General features: G+C 36.6%; 2 protein-coding genes across 2 annotated transcripts in view; both read left to right on the forward strand.

Moving 5' to 3' along the window:
- Window positions 1-1,566: 1,566 nt before the first annotated feature.
- On the forward strand, window positions 1,567-3,484 carry LOC6589012. Its single transcript, XM_026988319.1, has 6 exons — window positions 1,567-1,599; window positions 1,914-2,028; window positions 2,089-2,306; window positions 2,362-2,529; window positions 2,976-3,308; window positions 3,363-3,484. Exons 1-6 carry the CDS (start codon window positions 1,567-1,569, stop codon window positions 3,426-3,428), a joined length of 933 nt encoding a protein of 310 aa, XP_026844120.1. The 3' UTR covers window positions 3,429-3,484.
- A 47-nt stretch (window positions 3,485-3,531) lies between these two features.
- LOC6589011 (thrombospondin type-1 domain-containing protein 4) overlaps window positions 3,532-16,115 on the forward strand; it is a 28,435-nt gene continuing 15,851 nt past the window's right edge. The window contains exons 1-2 of the mRNA XM_002014291.2: window positions 3,532-3,741; window positions 14,886-14,920. Coding sequence (XP_002014327.2) covers window positions 3,667-3,741; window positions 14,886-14,920 — 110 coding nt within the window. The 5' untranslated portion in view covers window positions 3,532-3,666. The remainder of the gene's footprint in view (window positions 3,742-14,885; window positions 14,921-16,115) is intronic.

Genomic DNA, 16,115 nt, shown 5'->3' on the forward strand with positions numbered 1-16,115 from the left:
ACCGCTTAATCCACCTCTTCTTCTTGTTCAAGAAAATTTCTGTGAACAGTGGCACAGCAAGCAAAAAGGGGAAACCGTGATCACGGCGGGTGGCACTGGGTTTTGAGTATGGTCATTAAATAACACAGCACCAAATAACAATGCAACCACACCAACGTGGAGGGAGCGCCGCGCCCAGCAACGAACTGCAACGTGGAGAGAGGGCAAAGCCCAGCAACGAATGGCAACGGATTTTTATCATTTCTAAATCCGTTTACGAAAATTTTATGATACGAAGCAAACAAACATACAATTTACAAACAAAGCAAAAAAAATGCGTTGTTTCCGAAGACCGGGCTCTAAGCTGTAACTTCTATTGATACTCGTACATTTCCGTTGCATGAAATATCACATTTACATACTGTACGGCTAGAATTAAAAGGAAACGTGCCAACAAAATAATAGGCTCTACCCACTGAGCACGTCCCGGGGGAGCGGTGGGAATTTTTGGCAGATGTGGAACCGATTCACTGGTTGGTACTCATTTAATATATGTCTACGCGCGAAAATTCATTGGAAACCATCAGCTAAATATCGCATAGAAACTTGCGCCTTACGACTAACCTTACCTTGTAGGTACATCTTAGATGGGTGGTGGCATAGCTGGGAAATTTGCGGAGCGGCAAAACCTCACGGACCGTCTATGAAGGAATAGGATAAGGAAGCTGGCCAGTGTGTCTAGGCTATAAGGATATGAAGTGATACATCTATATATTGGTTAGTGATTGGTTAAAAACCTAGCCTTAAAATCTTAGTAAACTTATCGGGAAATTATATTTGCCTGTCCTATCTAAAGTGGTGTAATAGCCCATTAACACTGCCGCGCGTTTTGTATCGATATTGGAATAGATGTAAGGATGGGAACAGGAGTTTACTCTGGCGGAGAAGGTTACGGAAAAAAGTTATTTTGTCAGCTGATTTGTTTGGTGATGAGGAAAGCAAACAAATTTTGAAAATCAAAATTATGGTTCGTTCGACAGGAAAATGGACGAGTGGGACTTTATGCTCATATTTATTCCTCACACCATAAAAACCATTGTTCTTCATATATATTAGACTGTAATCAATTGATTTAGCCGCAGTCATCGATGAAATTTATGGAAATAGACTTCGGCAAGTCATCCATGGCATACAATTTTCAATTTGTTTCATTTCTCAGCTATTGTTTCTTATTCCACTACAGCTGTCTCAAGAGTGTATTTTTATTTCTGGTGTCGGAAACATCCACACCCACCACAAAACTCTTCATAAACTCTTCGAACTTACAAATAAATAATGAAAGGAACAGAAACTTGTTGTGGTAAGTATATGTATGTTTTCATATAGTTTTGATTAGTATATTGTGCCCATTAACAAAAATATATGTACTCTGGTTGAAGGTGTTCGAAGATAGGAAATCTCGTTATAAACAATTGGCTTATTGCGGATAAGCGGAAACGAATTCCTTTGAGGTTGACCGCACCTCACTGAAGCGGACCAAACGGTACAACCTTTTGCATACTGCTCGGGAAAGGATAGGAGTCCAGAATGAGCAGCCGAAAACCAAGCGAGAGATGCGTGGTGCGTCACAACTTTAAAAAATAAACCACCGTTCCCCCAAGATGAAGACTGTGTATTAATTTAAAAAAAAAGAAATAATAGTTGGCTTTGATGCTTTCAAAAAAAGTATTTGACAGTATCATAACCGTATGACATAAGAATTTAATGACTAATTGAAAAAATTGTGATAGGCATATCGGCAAAACGTGAAGTAAATTAAATTAAATTAAATCCCTTTGTGTTCCTTTTTCTACTGTTTCAAATTATCGCAAGCTCTTCCGATTAGAAATATCTAAAACGATATTTTGAAAACATCGAATTAATCGTTTCTATAGCGCACATATAAAGTTATTTCTGCGTTTGAAAGTATGGAAGATCAACAAGAAGAAAACGAACAAGATGTTCGCATTATGCGTTTACAAGATCTTATCGAAAAAAACATTGAGATTGGTAAGTAGATATTTAATGTTGAATGCAGTCTAATTAACGAATTTCAATTTTCTTAAACAGAGCAACAAATTGAAAATAAAAGGTTCGACGACTCAATACTGGCTATAGAAACAATTATTAAAAAATCAAACGAAATCGCAAAGGGACAGAAAGAACGTCGTACAAATCCCACGGAGCTCGTACTAGACTCTGAATTGCTAAGGCGCAATCATGAAGTTGTCGGAAAGGCTATACAATATAACACAAACTTTACAGACCAAATGATCTTTACAGCTATTGTAAGTAGACAACTAATGATATGGTTGTCGCAAAATAACCTTTACTTTGTAAAAGGCGAATTTAGTTTTCAAAGACAAAGATGAAAATTGGGACTCTCTTTGCACTGTTGCTATTCCGTTTGGAATACCGTTATTCACAAATGACAGTATGATAGCCTTCATAGATGTTGCACCAAAACAGCACATTCAGAAGAACCGTGGTCAACGAACACGAAAACCTTTGGTAAGTATGGTCATGAGAATAATTATTCACTAAGTTAGTCGGAAGTTTGAATCTGGTCAATATGTAGATGGAACTATATGTACATACATATGTATGTATGTTCATTATGTAGTTGCCGTGTGCATAGGTCGGGAAAAAGATGTATGAAAATCTTTTTGGTTTATTCTGGCACATTTAATTTAATTTTCATCGTATCTTCAATCATTGCGATTGTAAACAGAGTCTTCAACGTAATAGAGAATGTTTCAAACATTTGATATGCACTTGATGCAGTGTCCACAGGAGTCCAACAAAAGATCCTGTTATTCTAGCTGGTATAGTCTGCAGGATCTAGGCGCAAATCAGTACGGACTAACGGGTTTATCTATGCCAACTATATTTTTCGATTTCTGAGATGAGGGTGATACTTAAAAATTACAATCAGTAATCTTGCATTTATTTCACAGGTGGAAGAAAAACGTCCAACAAAAAGTGACAAGTTGCAGCGCAAGGAGGAAGGTTCAGCATCAGTCAACAGTACGCTTAAACAAATCAGGCAACTGTACAGAACTGGCAACGACCAGCCCATTCCATATTTCAAATTAGTTTGTCACCCTACAAATTTTATGGACTCTGTTCAGAATGCATTGAATATTTCATTTCTTGTTCAAGAAAATATGATTTATATTGAGCCAGGAAATGATAATTTACCACAAATTCGAACTGTTGCCAATCCCAGAAATTTATCTACAAACGGATCTGCTCAGGCAATTTGTGCCATTGATGTCAACTTTTGTCAGGTATGAAAGTAAAAGATGCGAAGGAATATGTAATCTTTATTTGTTCTTTCACAGAAAATGGTAAAGCATTACAACATACAAGAGCCAATGTTGAAAAGATTGGAAAAAGACGATAGTTAATGACATTTTTTATTTTATTAAGAATAAAACAATACAAAACCTTGCTCTCATTGCAATAACCATTTGATTTTTTGACAACGCCATGGTATTGGCCACTAAAATGAAGATGCATTTTATGTCATAAGATAACCTGTACTTTGTATAAGGCGAATTTAGTTTTCAAAGACAAAGATGAAAATTGGGACTGTCATTGAACTGTAGCTATTCACAAACAGTATGAACACAAACACAATACAGTATGATAGCCTTCATAGATGTTGCACAAAAACAGCATATTCAGAAGAACCGTGGTGAAAGAAAACGAAAACCTTCGGTAAGTGTGATCATGAGAATAATTATTCTATAAGTTGGTCAGAGGTTTTATTTTTTGACAACACCATGGTATTGGCAACGAAAGATTAATAATTGGGTGCAGGTGGTGAAGAAGCTGCAACCCTAGTTCAACATGCTTATTAGTAAAAAAAAACAAACTCGCTCTTCGTTGCTCTTGCTTACCTATTTATGCCGAGAGTAGTTGCCCTCTATCGCTATCGGAGCAGCAATGCAGGCATGTAAAGTGCAAACAAGCTTAGCTTACATTTTGGATATTACTCAATAAAGAACAGATCGAATTTTTTTTTTATTTAATCGGAATAAGTATTCGGCTTATTGGAGATTAAGCTTGTCCCATAGATTTTGCTTGCGTGAATGGTTAAGTCTTCAGCTTAATTCAGTTTATTCAGTTTTTGCTTAGAACCGTGATAGTCACGGTGACATTTCGAGAATTTATTAGCAATTTAATATTGTTAGACATCCAGGGTCTTAAAAACGGCTTGATAATGAGTAATTCAGACTACTCTCATCCAAATTTTTTTTAACTGGTACTAATTTAACAGTATGCTTACTTATTATATTAGCTGTCAGGTTAGACTTAACATAACATGTCCTTCACTGTCCGATCGAAAAACATTGTATACGTAACATGCAATTATAACATCACAAACATTAGACGTAAACCACGTTTCGGACAATGTAAATTCATACATCTTGATTAGACTTTGAGCATTAACCTGACAAATATTCAATTCTCAGTATTACTTGCTAAGAATATGGATTAATGCATGACTAATGCATGCCTTATATTATATGAACTCTTATTACTCTGCATTTTGCAAATAAATTATTCACAACTAACTGCTATGTAAGTTTCTTGCCTAACTATTATATGAAATTACAAACTTTATTGTCTGAAAATGTTTTTATTGATTTCACAAATATTCTCCAAGAAGATGAATACCCAACAATTCGGAACATCTCTGCAAATATCTCCAGCTCACCATGAATTAATAAGACGACAATCAATTACCACCCATGTTCAAGTCAACTTACAGACGGGTGTTATTTACACCGACTACAGTAAAGCATTCAACTCTGTAAACTTCCTTTTAGCACAAAAATATGACCTTTTAGGGTCATTCCGCCCACTTTCCTGGAATGCGTTTCTAGCTACCTTTGTTCCAGGTCTCAAAGAGTCCTTTTCTACAACTCCTTCTCTTCACAAGTTGAGGTTACTTCTTAATGCTTCAAAACGTAAAGTAATGATATTTCATCGTTCCAGACCCTTCTTGTTTCCTTACACCCTATCCACCACTCTTGAGAGAATTACTATGGTTAAAGATCTTGGTGCTATAACCCCAAGTTAAAGTTTTCTGTACACATTCTACCATGGTAAATAAATTAATGAATTATAAAAAGCTGGTCAAAAAAATAATGACCCCTATATAACAAAGTCTCTCTATATCTCGCTAGTTCGTCCGATTTTAAAATACGGTTCTTGTGTTTGGCTCAGTAAAAAGTACACCAGTATAGTACAGTATCAGTCCAGAGAAACCATTACTTTTGTTTACTTTCAACTGGGATGAATGTTTAAGATTTCCATCCTACACTAATAGACCGATTTTAATAAATATTCTATCATTAGTTAATCGTAGAAAAATGCTTGATATTCAGGCAGGCTCCGTTTTTCATTTACTTTTGCGGATTACGTTTTCAGCCAAAACGTTTCGTTTTCGTTTTAAGGTGTTCCATTTTTCACATATTTTTTTTATCGATATGTTACATTTTGAAGTCCGAATTAAATTGGGCGGGAAACAGCTGTGCTCACCCAGATGTTCTGTTAAGCACATGTTACAAGCACAGTCTGAGCTGTTACATGCACATTTGTGCTGTTATACGCAAAAATTTATTAATTGCCAACGTTCCGATAACCAAATCGGAATGCGTCAGCTGCTTACACCAAAACGAAATTTGTTGTTGCTGTGGCCAATTTTTTCCGAGCCAAATTTTAGGTTGGGTTAAAATAAAATTATTTATAAAGAAAGCACAAGTTAAATTACCCTGATATAGGTATCAAGTTTAGGTTAATGCATCAATAAGTCATCTATTTTTTTCCTTTTGCAATTAAGGTTCGTTTTGTTGTATAAAAAGCCGTTTACTTTTCATTTCGTCAACGAAAATGTTTTCGTTTTGAAAACGAAGAAATCTTGCGGAATGGGAAAAAGAGAGCCCCAATTTATGTGATTTCAAAAGTAAATCGGAAAACTTTTGTGAATGTGAAAAACGGAGCCTGGCTGATTATTTTTGTGCACAGCTTGATCAAGGGTGACGTAGATAGCCCAGACTTCACGATTCCTATTAGAAACACTAGAAACTGTGTACCGGTGTCCCTTCCGTTTTGTAGATCAAATTATTTCTTGCATTAACCGTCTTATGCTCGTATTATAATTAATACACAGCCAGGCTTCGTTTTTCATTTTCACATAAATTGAGGCTCCCGTTTTCACAGTCCGCAAGATTTCTTACTTTTCAAAACGAAAACATTTTCCTCAACGAAATGAAAAGAAGGAAAATGTTAAAAAATAGATGACTTATTGCTGCATTTACATAAACTTGATACCTATATCAGGGCAATTTATCTTATGCTTTCTTTATAAATCATTTTTTCTTAACCCAACCTCTAGTTTGGCGCGTACAGAATTGGTCAGGGCATTCACTTTTTCCCTTTTGGTACAAACAGATGAGGCCGTCCGATTTGGTTATCGGAACGTTGGCAAGAAATAAAAATGTATAAATAATAAATAAGTGCACTCGTAGCATATGCGTAACAGAACAGCGCTGTAATGACAGCTAATTCCTGCCACATTTAATTTAAAATGTTTTTGTTTTTTACATTTTTGACCGTCAGAAGTTTTATTTTTAAATTACATGCTCATGTTGTACAAATGTACAATGTACAACAGCTGTTGTACAGCTCATCAGATATGTCAAATATACAGGTGTTGCATCTAAGATGTCTTGATCTTCTTAAATCGCGCACTTTCTGACGTCGTTTTGCTTCAAAACAAGTGATTGAGAAAATAAACGTAATTTTAATCACGCTGTATGTTTACAAAGTAGCCAGGTCAGCTGTTTTTGTTTGCTAGAAACGATGAAAAATGAAACATATCAATGACAATAATATGTGAAACCGGAAGCCCTTTAAAACGAAAAGTAAACGTATTGGCCTTCTTGGCTTCTATGTGCTTGCGCCCGGTCAGCCGCCTGTCCAGATGGACGCCCAAGTATATAACATCGTTAGCATGAGGGTCACATGCATTGTTTAAAAGCAAAGAGGGACAGCTTTGATGTTAAAGGTAGAAGTAACATGCTTTACTGGTATGTGCCAATCTGCAAGCCATATCTACAGTTAATAACTGGCGGGCTAGATGGCCAGTTGCCTTTATTGGGCATTTGGAGCAACTAAGAATCGCGGTGTCATCAGCAAACATCGAGGCTGTTAGTTTCGACTTCGTTACATCTCGTGGCAAGAATCTTTTGTAGGGATACGACTAGAGCAGTTCATGGATGATTTGTATCAGCAGGTCCGTCTCGGCCGAGCGACTAACGTCTAGGAATATCCAATATTCCCGTTGTTCAGATACAGTATGTATCTCTGACTAGATGCCGTTTATATACTCAATCGTCAGGATCAGGAGAACACTTTTAAATAGCTTTGGAAGACAAATAAGGAGGCTTAATCGTCTGTACTTGGGATGGTACCCAAGTCTTCTTATTGCATTTTCTAATCTTTCCTGCTTTAACGAGTACAGATTTTAGTGCATTAGCGGAGCAGTCGATGTGTTCTTCAATGTTTATGCGGGGTTACTTCAATGTCGGTACTAACATATTTCTTGTATTTAAGCCTGTTCGTTCTGTGCGTTGTGAGCCTGTAATGATGCTCTACGAACTCCGGGCATTGGAGAAGACGTGGTTGAACAGGCGAGCGATCGGATAATAGATCCGAAAGCGATTCGGAGCTTATTAGATCGCACGGGATGTTCTTCGTCTGCGAAGTGTTTCAAATCTGGTATTTTTCTAGGGTCTGTTTTCAAATATTTGGGCGTACCCGTGAAAACATAGTCCGGTTTGTTGTTCACTTTGATGAATGCGTTTTATAACTGCTTTCCTTTGGGAGTCACAAGATAATTTGTTGAAAACCTTTCATAAAAGTGGTTTTTGACGCGGTTTCTAATAAAGATGCCTTTTTCACCGAATGCCCGGATGATCCGTACCATAAAAGAAATAATCGCTTGTTTGAAAGTTGTATTTGATTGGGAGGGGCTTCTCTGAAAGAAGCATTACCTTTATATATATGTCGTAGTGGAATTTGGTTAGTTCAGGTTTATTATTTGGACTGTTGAGATGGTGTGTTTCGTTTTAGCTTAGTTGTTCTCATGAATGAAGTCCATCATATGTTGCTGAAGAGTAAATACTCGCTTCAATAGGGCTTTGTAGTTGGTTGCTGAGAGTTTACCATATTCGGCTGGGTTGACTTTTCTAGTTCGGTTTTTAAAGCATTAGCAAAAGAGCAGTTAGGAGCGCGCTGCCTACCGCCCGTAGATGTATATCAGTATATCAATATATTCAGAGTCGTATAGACGGCCACAAAAATCAACGCCACATACCTGAAATGGGCGGAGAGCTCGAAGTCCGTCTGCGGGTAAATTCCCCATAAGTTGCGTCAGCAGTCAAGGTTTGCATGTAAAGCAGCGGATATATGATCCTACTTTCTGACTGCAGACCTTCTGAGCGTTTACGATCCAAACACTCTGTAAAATGATGCTCCGCGCAAACTTCGAGACCTTTTTCAAAAGCAAAGGAAACTTGGCATCGCATAAAACGAAATAATACATAAAGTACATGAATCTCGTGGATGAATAGGTTCAGTCTTTCGCTCGGTGAGATTGATTGATTGGTCTCGGGTCTGATTCTATGCAGACTAGTCCGTCAATCCAGTCAAACACATACAGATTGTGTAGCTTTAGAAATGCTCGATCTGCTTCCTGGCTGGCTTTTAGCTCCTATTGGAATGAGTGGTCAAAAAATGAGTAATTGCAGGATTAGGTGTTTTCTTAATAAATTAAACCGAACACAGTATATATGTATGTAAATGCATATATAACGGGAAAAAATAAGCAAAGTCTGATAGAGATACAAAAACAGCCGCCCTAGGCTTTAAGAGAATAAAATATTTCGTTTTTGGAATATTATATTCACAATCGCTTGTGATTTTAAGCCAAATAAAAATAAGATATTTTATCATATGTAATAAATATATAGAGTACAATTAATAACAGTGTTCTTTCTTTTTTTGTACAGTTCATAAACTCGTTACACATAAGTAAACGGGCAATTGTTCGAGTTTTCTTCGTGTTTTTTCGCTTAACGAAATACTTTTCAGTCACGGATGAAAACCGTATTTTATACAGCCAAGCAGAAGTAATATAGGTATGTAAGTGTTAGGATACCATGATGTATGTAATCTGGGACGATATGCTTGGTGTTTCTATTTTTTTAAATGAAGTATAACGATGAATTAACGAGTAGGAGTTACTGATGAAAAATGATTTTATGCGTCACTTATCTACCATTTGGTTCCAAATTTTCATTATATCTCTTTGCCGCTCAATTGGGAAAATTTTCACAATATACTTTTTCTTGCATATTTTTAATTTGTATTTTTATTTCTAAAAAATGTAATGATGTAATATAAGAATCAAGGTTCCACCAGTTTTAGTTTGATAAATGAATCAAATGATAATTCGCTTTAAAAAGTATTCGTTTTAAAAGTATATTTATTTTTTTGTCGGGTATAAATGTTCGGGCGGCAACGATATTTGGTGTTTATGTGTGTACATATGTATATATTTACATCAACGTGCATCTCTTTCTATGCGTATACATGTATGTATGTGTGTATGGCCATTTGGACATATATGTACATAAGTTCATAGATATAAATGGGTGGGCATGGCCTGACAATCGCTCGTTTGCTTTCAACTAGTGGTTGCGGGTGGTGGGAGGCAACATGATGGCAACCATGGCACTATGAGCTAAGCCCTGTATTTTTATAATGGCTTTTGTTTGAATTCAACCGCTTGAGTTACGATGAATCTTACATCGAAGCTGATGGCTTTGTTTTCATCGCTTCGTTCTTAAACCATTTTTACGAAATTTCAGTTCGGATTTGCGTAGCACGCGGCTACTACGGTGGTTGTAACGGACATAGCTTGAGATTAACTGGATAATTCCAATAAAATTGAAATAAAGTGTGCAATAGAGCATAGCAAAAAAATAAAAATAAAGTTCTACTTTAATAAATATTTGTATGTAATATTTATTACAAAAAATTAAAAATTTATTTCATCGTTCGAAAATGAATTGTAAATGTGTTATATTATTATATTATGTTATAACATTGGTTCCATCCTATTCAATCTATACATAATAATTGTTCTGTTCTTTTTTCAAAAATTACACCAGTTATTTGAAAATTATTAATGTTACAAATTTATTTTTGTCATAGATACTTTCTGACAAATTAACGTACAGATTAAACGGCTAAACTTACAATTTTGAAATTGCGGCTATTGTTTATTATACTTAAAGAGTATTGAGTCTATAAGGGATATATTATTTTTGTGTAGCTGTGTCTAACACCCAGAAGGAAGCATTTCCTATCCCGTAAAGTATATATATATTTCTTCAATATAGCTATGTATGTCTGTCTGTCTAGATCTCAGAGACTATAAGAGTTAGAACAACCAAAATTTTGTATCTAGACTCCTCCTATATTACACTATTACATGTGTATCTAAAAACTTTCCAATGCCCCCTCAAAGGAATAATATATGTGCCATCCACAGTTTTGAAACAGCTAAAAAATCTAACTGGCAGAATTATTCAAGATAAAGTCATTATTATGGCCAGAATCAATAGATCGATTGTCTGTGGATACGTTCCGCCTTCACACGGTCTTCTTTATCCAGCAAGCTAGCACATAATTAGCAAACGTGGTTCCCTCTTTCCCTCTTCTACGCGAGAGCTTCCATCCAAAGCGGAGAGCTACCAGAGCCAAACCCCTTTGTCAAACTCTCGCAGCGCAATTTGGGATGTTTCGCAATTTGGGATTCTCTGGTGAAGGTGTCATATACTCAAATCATGCATCATAAAGTCATCTATCGATTTACACCCGATACTCGATCAAGAGGGTTTATTAAATTTGTGTAGAAAATGGATGCGTGTAATATCCAGAAGGAAGCGTTTCCGACCCCATAAAGTATATACAAATACTCTTGATCAGCATCAATAGCCGAGTCGATAGAGCCATGTATATCTGTCTGTCTGTCCGTACGTCCGAACGTCTTGTTTAACGCCTAGTTCTTAGAGACTATATGAGCTAGAGCAACGAAATTTTGTATCCGGACTCCTGTGATCTCACTCTGAATCAAGTTTTTTTTTCAAAATTTTGCCACACCCCTTTCCGCCCCCACAAAAAAGAAAATCTGTGGTATGTACAATTTTGAATGACCATATCCTCAGAGCTGATGATTATTATAGCCATAAGGAGCAAATAAATTTCCAGGGGCTACGCGCTTACTCATTCCCTCTTTCTCACACACTTTTGCTTGGGCAGTGTGCGCTTTCTGGCGGAGGGAAGCCACACAGAAATGCACATACTGACTGAGTATCGTATATGTGTAGAGTGCTTTTCAGGTTGTATATGAATAGAAACCGCCAGATCGGATCTGAGTCTATACAGACTAGTCCGTCAAACAAGTCAAACATACAAAGATTATATAGCTTTAGAAACGCTCGATCTGCTTCCTGGCTGGCATTTAGCTCCCATTGGAATGATTAGTCAAAAAATAAGTAATTGCAGCAAATAGCTGTTTTCTTAATAAATTAAACCGATTACAGTATGTAGGTAATGTATGAAAATGCATATATAACGGGCAAAAATAACAAAGTCTGATAGAGATACATAAACAGCCGCCATAGGCTTTAAGAGAATAAAATATTTGGTGCTTAGAATATTCTAATCAAACTCACTCGTGGGCTTAAGCCAAATAAGAAATAAAATAACTTATTTAATCTAATATATATACATATACAGAAAAATATATATGTATGTAGAAAAAACAGTGTTCTTACCTATTTTGTATAGTTTATAAACTCGTTACACATATGTATGTATATAAATGTGCATAAAAAAATAGACAAATGTTCGAGTTTTCTTCGTGTTTTTTCGCTTAACGAAATACGTTGCAGTCGCAGATGAAAAGAGTATTTTATGCAGGCAGGCTAAGGTTACGAATACCATGATGTATGTAATTTGGGACGATCCGCATGGTGCTTATACCGTTATAAAACGATATATTAACGAGGAGTAGTTGAAAGAACATTTTTTATGCGTAAATCATCTGCAGTTTGGTCCCGAAAATTTTGATTATATCTCTTTCACGCTCAATTGGGATAATGTATAAGCCTGTTAATTTGCGCTTTGAAAATTTTATTTAAGAAACTTTTTCTTGCATATTATTCATTTTTATTTTCATTTCTACAAACTGTAAATAAAAAATACTAATTTTATATACGTGGTTAAGCTTAAGCTCTCGGAAGCATATCCTTACACATATACATATATCTAATAACGTCGAACATCATCCGAAAAGGGCACTTTTCAATCAGATAAGAATCAAGGTTCCACCAGTTTTAGTTTGATAAATGAATCAAATGATAATTCGCTTTAAAAAGTATTCGTTTTAAAAGTATATTTATTTTTTTGTCGGGTATAATTGTTCGGGCGGCAACGATATTTGGTGTTTATGTGTGTACATCAACATGCATCTCGTTGTATGCGTATACATGTATGTATGTATGGCCATGTGGACATATGTACATAGATATAAATGGGTAGGCCTGACAATCGCTTGTTTGCTTTCAACTAGTGGTTGCGGGTGGTTGGAGGCAAGATGATGGCTACTATGGCACTATGAGCTAAGCCCTGTATTTATACCCGATACTCAAAAAGAGAATAGGGGTATATTCGATTTGTGGTTGCAGTGGATGTGTTGAACACCCGAAAGGAAGCGTTTCCGACCCAATAAAGTATATATATTCTTGATTAGCATCAATAGCCGAGTCTATATAGGCATGTCTGTATGTCTGTCTTTCCGTCTTGTTTGCAACGAAATTTGTATATTCAGACTCTTGTGATATCACACTGAATCAAGATTGTTTCAAAAATGTTCCCCGCCCTCTTCCGCCCCCACAACGGACGAAAATCAGTGTCGTCCCCAATTTTGAAGATTCGAGAAAACCAAAAACGCAGACTGATAGAGAATAACCAGATTTTCCACACTGCAGCATCTGAATCAAATCGAATCCTTATTATAGCCAGACAAATAACAAATAAATAGAATAGTGGCTACGCCATTTACTTATTTTCTGTCTATCTCCCACACTCTCTGTCGTGCATTATGTGCGCCATCTGGCATATGGGAGCCATACTGACTGAGTATCGAGTATAAATATAGAGTCGCGGTCGTAGCAGCGACTTACAACGTTCTCCCTCTTTTTATAATGGCTTTTGTTCGAATTCAACCGCTTGAGTAACGATGAATCTTACTTCGAAGCTGATGGCTTTGTATTCATTCGCTTCGTTCTTAAACCATTTTTACGAAATTTCAGTTCGAATTTGCGTAGCACGCGGCGTTTACGGTGCTTGTAAAAGACATAGCTTGAGATTAACTGAATAATTCAAATAATATAGAAACAAAGTTTACTATAGATCTTAGAAAAAAAAAAAAATCCAAAAATAGGTTCTAAATATTTGTATGTAATAATTATTAAAAAAAATTATAAATTTGTTTCATCGTTCGAAAATTAAATGTAAATATGTTATTTTATATTATGTTATGACATTGGTACCATCCTATTCAATCTATAGATAACAACTTTTATTTTATCAAATTACACCAATTATCTAAAATAGTGATTCAGATAGTAGCTTCGGCATTGTGGGTGCCACATATTTTCGTCCTTTGCATTGTAATATCGCAAGAGCCTACACACAATTTGGTTCTTCTAGCTCTTACGCCTCTGAGATCTAGGCGCTAATAAGTACGAACGGACAGACATGGCTATATCCATTCGGCTATTGATGCTGATAGGGTCAGAAGCTCCTCATTCTGGATGTTACCACAAATCTAATATACCCCAATACTATTTTTGTATCGGTTATAAATATATTGTATATGTTAATTAAATCATGATACTACTTTTGTACATTCTGATTAAATATAGGGTATAAAACTAGAGCTGCGTCCCTTGCGGCGGCTCACAACTTTCCCGACCATTTTGTATATCATTTTACTTTTATATATTAGTATATACATGTAAATACTTTATTTGTATACTTTTAATATAGAGTTATATAAGACGCGAGAGCTTCAATTTGTACAATTTGGGACGTTAAGCGCACAAAAACATCTGTTCTGACGTTCCGATAACCGTATCGTTTGCAACAAGGTTAAGAAAAACGTACAGGAACGTTGTGACGCGGTAAGGGCCGCGGCTCCACTTGATACCCGTACTCAGTCAGTATATGTGTGACCTTATGATGTATGTAATTAATGTAAGTTATTAAATCCCGTTTGGTATCGTATTTCGCAAAAGGGACAAACTGATTGTTTAACAAACAATTTTTTATATAAATCGGTCGAACCACTCCAGACGGAAGAGTTTGTGAGAGAGAGCGAGCGAGGGAGAGTGAGAGAGAATAAGAAAGGGAATGAGTAAGCGTGTGGAAGACGTTGCATAGCCGCTGCAGTTTTATTTGTTCCTTCTGACTATAATAGTAATCAGATAAAAATCAGATTTTGCAGTCTGGAAATCTGGTTAATCTCTATGATTCTGCGCTTTTGGTTTTCTTGTATCTTAAAAATTGCGGATGCCACAGATTTTCGTTCTTTGTGTGTGCAAATTAATTTGCACTGGCTCCGCGGCCTTAGCCGCGACTCACAACGTTCCCCCTCGGTTTTTATGTTAAAAATTGTTTTTGTTTTTTAAATGATTAATACAAGGTTTTTTTTCCAGAAACTCAAAATGAAAAATATATTTGTTATATGCAGGTAAGCAAACTACATTTTTACAAGTATATACCTTAACAGTTGATGAAATATGACATATTACATTATATTCTGAAATCAAAATCTCGTACGGATACGTACGAGAATATTGCATTTTGCAATATTAACAACATTTTTTTTTGTATATCTATTTGCATTCCGTTTTTGGGTGCCATGGAAGGTTGGCAGCGGCAAACGGGGAAGCCTTTCACCTAAACTGTGGGGCATTAATCCTCGCTAAGAAGTTGTTTGATTGTCGGCAAATTAGTCACACAGCTGTCTTTGAGATCTGCGCGCCCATTGTATTCTGGATCCATGTTTTCGATGCTAGATTGCACAGTCAACGCTTGCTTAAAGTATGACACCAGAATGCCCAAACGACATTTAAGTTCAACAGCTGATATTTAAACCAGTGTTTTATGCGTCGACTGTCGTTTTAATGCGAGAAATGTTTCACTTGATTTTGGCCCTTTGATGATTGTACTTTTTTAGGTAAAGGCAGCTGCAACGGCGGAAAAGAAACGATGAAGATATGCGGGCCGTTGTACCAACGAAAACGAAAACGACGAAGGCAGCGCTGCAATGGCGGGAGGCGACGAAAAGTGGCTTTCAGTTTCGATTGTAAACTTTAAATAGCTGAAATAGCGTGAGCGGCAACGTGCGGTAGGTGCAACGTTAGACAGCGACAGTGGCAAATGTGTTGGTCGATCCATGTACGCAGCGTCGATGTCACTGGCGGAGAGAGTGATGCGACTTGGAACAACAGAAACGTAGAGAGCAAAATTAGATGCCAACGCTGTCGACGGCTGCGATAAGAAGGAAAATGGCACGCACACGTCGAATGTGACGAGATGGACGAAAGTGTTCCGTTGCCTCTGTACAAATGGACATACGAATTTACCGTTCCATACAACCGTCTATAAATGTTAGGTCGTGGCGTCAGAACTGACGATATCCCCATATATACTGGGCAAAAAGGGTATATCCACTTAGGTTTGGGATCTGTGTATATATGTATGTTGAGTTCTCGGTTATGTGGGTTGCGCGAGATTGATTTGCAAAAGCAAATATTACTTTTGGGAGTTATTTTCAACAGGTTTTTATGTCTGCCCTGCGTTACGAATACGGGTCTGGGCGATACACTTTACTGGCCTTGATAGCTCTCAAAAACTGGTCAAAGGAAGGTACGCACGTTAGA

Source organism: Drosophila persimilis, unplaced genomic scaffold (assembly GCF_003286085.1).
Source record: "Drosophila persimilis strain 14011-0111.01,24,50 unplaced genomic scaffold, DperRS2 tig00000191-arrow-pilon, whole genome shotgun sequence".
NCBI lineage: Eukaryota > Metazoa > Arthropoda > Insecta > Diptera > Drosophilidae > Drosophila > Drosophila persimilis.